The 6,000-nt window shown below is 60.7% G+C and overlaps 1 protein-coding gene across 6 annotated transcripts in view; it reads right to left on the bottom strand.

The window, feature by feature from the left end:
• Positions 1 to 1,170: 1,170 nt before the first annotated feature.
• Positions 1,171 to 6,000, bottom strand: part of LOC123585923 (SLAM family member 9-like) — a 44,170-nt gene continuing 39,340 nt past the window's right edge. Inside the window, exons 2-6 of one of the 6 annotated variants that reach the window (XM_045454654.1) lie at positions 4,390 to 4,788; positions 3,726 to 4,022; positions 2,245 to 2,378; positions 1,973 to 2,050; positions 1,171 to 1,732 (exon numbers count right to left, since the gene is read on the bottom strand). In XM_045454654.1, coding sequence (XP_045310610.1) covers positions 1,640 to 1,732; positions 1,973 to 2,050; positions 2,245 to 2,378; positions 3,726 to 4,022; positions 4,390 to 4,788 — 1,001 coding nt within the window. In that variant the 3' untranslated portion in view covers positions 1,171 to 1,639. Of the gene's footprint in view, positions 1,733 to 1,972; positions 2,051 to 2,239; positions 2,387 to 3,725; positions 4,023 to 4,389; positions 4,789 to 6,000 lie in introns of all 6 variants that reach the window. The other 5 variants (XM_045454655.1, XR_006706487.1, XM_045454656.1 and 2 more) reach the window with 5 other exon arrangements.

Here is a 6,000-nt window from a genome sequence, read left to right as displayed (position 1 = left end):
TTTTTTAAAAAAAATTTTTTTTTCAACATTTATTTTTTTGGGACAGAGAGAGACAGAGCATGAACGGGGGAGGGGCAGAGAGAGAGGGAGACACAGAATCGGAAACAGGCTCCAGGCTCTGAGCCATCAGCCCAGAGCCCGACGCGGGGCTCGAACTCACGGACCGCGAGATCGTGACCTGGCTGAAGTCAGACGCTTAACCGACTGCGCCACCCAGGCGCCCCTTAAGCATTTATCTTACAAATCTATACAAATAAGAGCGAAACAAATGCAAAGCAAGTGGAAGAGAGGAAATAACAAAAACGAAGGTAGAGAAAATGAAACCGAGTCATGTAATCAAACATATTGACAGAAAAGCCGACAGCGAACATCACTGTTGAAGGCGGAAAACTGGATGCTGTCCCTTAATGTTGGCAACGAGCCAACGGTGCTTGTGGTCACCGCTCCTCTGCAGCATCTAGGGAAAGTCTCATCAGATGCACTAAGGCAAGAGAAAGACATAAAGTGAGATATAGATTGGAAAGGGGAAAAGAAAAGCTGTCTTGATCACACACATTACTTATGTTTGTCTACGTAGAAAATCCCAGGAATCTACAGAAAATTCCCCAGACTAGTGAGCGAGTTTGCCAAGAGGGCAGGATAGAGGCCAACGGGGAGGGGACTGACGGGCCACTGTACCAGCCGGACGGAACAGACATGGAACAGTTTGTGCTCCAGGCCGGGGGCGGTCACGGAGGCCCTGAGCAGGTGTGCGGGGGCAGGTGGGGCCATGTGGTCGCGCACAAGGGGATTAAGGGGGGGGTGGTCCCCGGTGCCAGGGATGCGGTGGGTACAGTGGCCTTGTGGGACAGAGGCAGGTTTTAATAACTAGTCAGTTGACAGCTAACTAGTAGGAACTAGAAACTTCTGCTTTTTTCCTGAGAAACAGGAGCCCTGCCAGGTGTCAGCACGAACACACAGAAGGGAGGAGGTTTCCCAGGATGCGGGAAACCGGACGACGGCTGGGACCCAGGCACTGGCTGCGGTGCGGCTCGGGCTCCCCCAGCTGTGCGGCCTTGACGCTCAGCCTTTCTGGCCTGCTGCTCCTCGTCTGCAAAGTGGGCACAAAGACACCCAGCTCACACAGTGTCTCGAGGGCCCAGTGAGTGACGAACGAGAAGGGTGACGAGATCAGTGCCCGTCACGGGGCCAGGACTCAGCAAGCCCTGGCTAGTGCGACTTTGTATTCTCTTTACACAGCTCTCAAGCACAGACTGAGCCGGCTGGTGGTGAACCGGTCGAGGCTGGAAGTTGAGACTTCATGTCGATGGGTCCCAGAGGCCGAGGGTCCGGACAGGACGACGCACGGGGCACACACGTGGGGAGAGTGGGCTCCGTTTACAGTTGCCAAAGGGGCTGAGGCTGAGCGGAACCGGACCACAGCTTTGGACTCATTTAACGACGAAGGTCCCCTCGATCAGCCGCGATGTGTGTCTTCTGCTCAACTTGTGCACGACGGGTCCGCATAGAGATTCACGGAGGTTGGATGAATCCGGTCCCTGCTGAGAGCAGTCAGAGGGGGAGGGGGCACGACCAGGGCCGCAGGCATCACGCGCACTACAGACGTCTCGGGGGGAGGCTGGATTCCTGCTTCTTCCAGTTAAATCACCCTCAAGACCTGGCCTGGGTGGCGGACCTCACTGTAGACTGTCGTGAGCGGTGTCTCCTGTTCGAGATGTGGTTCCCCCGAACCCTAGAACGCAGACAGAGGGTTCCTGCCACAGCTGAGGGACACAGAGGCCCCAGAGGGACCCACACAGATGCGATGCCGCTCACGTGACCTCCCCCCGAAGCACCCAGCACTGGATGGACCCCGTGTTAACTCCGCACTGTCTGGAGAGGGATACAGAGGCAACGAGGCCAGAACCTGCTGATTCCTGGGTTTGACAAACTCACACCCAGGCACAGGGACGCGGGAGAACCCAAGCCTCACCTGCTTCCTGTGGTCTTGGGACATCTTCCCCGCACGGTGGACGCGAACAAAACGGTCCCTGTGCTCTTCCTGGGATCCGGGACCTGAGTCCCACGGATGGAGCTTGAATCTGAGCCTTGGAAACCTGTACCCTCCCCCACCATGCCCTCCTCGGTCACGCCCAGCCTTCTGCAGGGACATCCCTGAGCAGCAAGACGCAGGGGGAAGGGAGCTGAGGGTCAGCGGGGGGCGGGGGGAGTTACGCGGGCACGGGAAGGACAAGTGCACCTGCCTCTCCCAGGCTCCAAGCTCTGCTTCCTCCTACGTGAGCACAGAAGGAACAGTCCAGCTCCGAGGATCAGCAGCACGACCACAAGAGCCCCCAGGATAGCTGGCAGGTGGGCAGACCCGTCCGGCCCATGTGAACCTGTTTGCCTCCCACACAGACAGTGAAGAAGGATGAGACAAGAGACAACGTCACATGCCCGTTGCCAGGCACGTGGAGACGCGTGAACGGACCCGGTCTCGGCTGGAGAGGGGGGAACACGGCAGGTCCTGTCGCTCAACCAGCACCGGGCCCCTGCTTGGGGCCGGGGTGCTGAGAGGGACAGGACAGGGTCCAGGCACTTCAGCGGCTCAGCCGTGGGGGGAGGGCTGGGAAAAGGCCTAAGGCAGCCAGCCAGGGCCATGGCGGTGCACTAGAGGTTCACAGCCGGGACACGGGTCTCCAGGGAGGGCTTCCCGGAGGGGAGGGCCGAACTGAGTTGAGGGAGGAGCCGGAGGGAGGAGGGTGAGCGGGAGGCAGGAGGCTCCTCCAGAGGGTTAGGGGTCACTGAGGGACGAGCTTCCCCGCGGACTCAGGGATGCTGAGGCAGCAGGGGGACGATGGGGTGGAGGGACGAGGCGGCACACAGGGAAACCGGTCGCTGCTCACTCGGGGACACGCTGACAGTGAGCAAGTCAGGTGGGGAGGCCGAGGTGGGACAGGAAGGCAAACAGAAGCAGCCGCAGCCCCCCCCTCCGGTGCCCTTGGCCACAGCATCAGCTCTCGGTGGGGGGGGGGGGGGGGGCCCTGTGCTCCCGAGAGGAGGCGAGGGGTGAGGGCGGCTCAGGGGGAGCTCCTGCAGGGCCCTGAGCAAACGAAGTGAGGAGCCCCGCTCGAGGTCAGTGCCTGCTGGACGGGACCCCAGCGTGGGCTCCTGTGGGCCGGCAAGGGTCACACACGGTGGGGCAGCTGCAGGGGGACCGCAAGGGGTCCCTGGACGGGAGTAAGTGGGGAAGGGGAGGACGCGGGACTGGAAAGTCTGGGGGAAGAAGGAGCAGCCTGGCCAGAGGCTGAAACCTGGGGAGCCCAGGACACATCCGGGAATCCAGGCGAGCACTTGGGCGGGAAGCGTGTCCCCGAGACCGGGGACGGGCACACGAGCCCCGACGCCTGAGCCCTGCAGGCCGCGGCTGGCTCGGCCTCCCTCAGGTGGCACCGACCACTGACCCTCCCCCCTCGCTTGCTGGAAACCTCCCGGGACACACAAGGACTGAAGGATGAGGCAGGGGTGAGGTACCCAAGGGGGCTGCCTGGACCAGCAGGGGTGAGGGGTGCAGAGGAGCAGGAGAGAGACACCGAAAGGCACAAGCAAGCGGGACGTGCCTGCCAGCCTCCTGGACGGGTGACGGTGGCAGGAGGTGACCTAAACATGGGGGACAGAGCCCGGAACCCTCACCCAGGGGGACCTGAGCTCCGGGAGTCCCCTCCCCTCTGACAGGATGCACTCACCGTGGGCACAGACTTCCCCAAGGTCCCGGGTGGCAGTTTTCCGGTCCCCCGGGTTGCTGACCACACAGGTGATGCTGGGGCTGGGCTGGCTCAGGGGCAGCTTCAGAGCCAGGGTCCAGGGGTTGGGGGCCGGTCCTGGGACCCCTCTCTGCTCCAGCTCCCTGGGGAGGACCTTGCTCTCCCAGGACACATTCACGTCCTCTCTGGTTCCCGGGGCATGGCACTCCAGGGTGACATTGCACCAGTCTGGTGTGATGGATGGAGTCTCGGCCAGGATCTGGGGGCGGGGCATGGGCTCTGGGGAGGAGGGACAAGAGGACACAGGGTCACGTGAGTGGGGAGCATCGCGCCTCATGCTCTCTTGGGCGGAATCTCACTGTCGCCCTGGCATCCTCCCCCAAGGATGGTGAATCCACTTTACAGATAAGACAGACTTGACCCAAATACACAGCGAGTGGCTGTGAGGACGGGAGCCATTGGGTGAAGCCTCAGGCGTGATCTCGGCTCTGCCTCGACTTGTGGTGAACACACTGCGTCCAGTTTCAAGGGAGAAGCCAGAGCCTCAGGTCTGGGGTCTGGAAGGGGTCCTGCGAGGGGGGCCAGGGACACTCCCAGGGACAAAAGAAGTGGGTAAGTATGTATTGGGGGAGGAGCCACCACCTACCGTAGACAGTGAGGTGGAAATACCGGTTCGTTTCTCTTCCTCCAGTTAAGGAGACTCGAGCCCAGTACTGCCCACTGTCCTCAAGGGTCAGGTTGTCAATCCTCAGGGTCGTGGTGTTGACCACATGGACCCTCTTCTCGAGCTTGTCCTGGAAGTTGACCCATTTTGGAACATCTTCCCCAGAAGACACTTGCAGGAGAAGTAGGTAGTCGGACTTGTTTTTAATGGCCCAAGAAATCGTCTCCAGCTTGAGTCCTGGAAGTGATTCTGGACTTCGGGTCACATGAAACGACACAGAACTTCCTTGAGTTCCCTTCACAGAAACCACGTTTCCAGAATCGTCCACTTGAGATCCATGGGTTCCAGAACCGTTGACCACAGTGCTGAAGGCGCCTAGGGCATTGGAAACAGACACGGTGAGTGTTTTGTCATTGAGAATAAGGAGAAAACCCTAGAACCCATGGCGCTCATGAAATCCGCCCAGTAGACTCCCTTGACTCCGGGAGGTGGGACAGAGCAAGAATTTGGAGTCATGCTGGAATCGGGTCCTGGTCCTAGTGGGACGTCCCCTTGAACCCGGTCCTGATCTGCTGTCTCCCAGTGTCCTCGCCGCCTAACTCTGAGAGTCTGGACGTGACGACATCACGGATCAAGAGCCCCGAGCACATCTGGGCCGATGCCAAGTGCCCAGCCTAGGAGGCAGCTTCCACCGTGGCTGCCCACACGCTGTGGGAGCCCTGGCCCTGGACTGGGGGCCGCGCCCTGTGACTTGCTCTGGAGCGGAGTGGCCCGAGGTCAGGCTCAGGGAGGCTGTGCTACGGGAACCCGCACTCCAGTCGCTCAGGGGCCGAGACAAGGGGAGATTCTGAGACTAAGAGGGGTCCTGTCACACAAGGTAGAGGCATCACACCCTGGTGGCTGCACCCCTCGGGGCCACAGCAGGGAAGGCACACAGGGTTATCGCCCGTGGGGGTTTCTCTCCCTCCAGAAGCGGCATGATCTCTGCTCATGGGTTTGGCCACCTAGTCGCAGGGCCCTGCCTACCTACCCAGAACTAAAAAATGTGGGAGAAGATAATGGTAGGTGAGCTCTGCTGTGCCTGCCATGAAGACCACGCTTCCCCAGCCGGTCCCCGACACACCCTCAATGTCCTTCCTCAGTCACCTCTTGCAGAGCCGTGACCAGAAGGCAAGGGCCTCCGGGCCGCCCCTCCAGACCCCAAAATGCCCCATGCGGCACAGCCCAGGGGACCTGATACCCTGGGTCCTTCTGGAGACCGGGATAGGAAAGAAGGGGACGGGCAAAGAGCGACCTTGTCCTGAAAGGAAGACCCATGTGTCCCCTGCAGCAGGGCAGGACCGCCTGGGGGACCGCTGCCTGCCAGGGCCCCAGACCCCTCTCCAGGTCCGTGAGCTGTCCTCACGCGGGGCCTGCCTCCTGGCTGTGCTCACATGGTTCCTGGCTCTCCCAGGAAGCAGAGAACCCAGAGAAGGGCTCAGGCCAGTAGTGCTTGTAGAAGATTCCAGATCCTTCTACGCAATGATGTCCTCACTAACTCCCTCATTCCGACAGCAGGCGGCTGCATCCCGCCTGAGGCTGCCCGGCCCGGAC

This window comes from Leopardus geoffroyi, chromosome C3 (assembly GCF_018350155.1).
Source record: "Leopardus geoffroyi isolate Oge1 chromosome C3, O.geoffroyi_Oge1_pat1.0, whole genome shotgun sequence".
Classification (NCBI taxonomy): Eukaryota; Metazoa; Chordata; class Mammalia; order Carnivora; family Felidae; genus Leopardus; species Leopardus geoffroyi.
The sequence above is the reverse complement of the archived record's forward strand: the minus strand, read 5'-3'. Positions and strand labels throughout refer to the sequence as shown.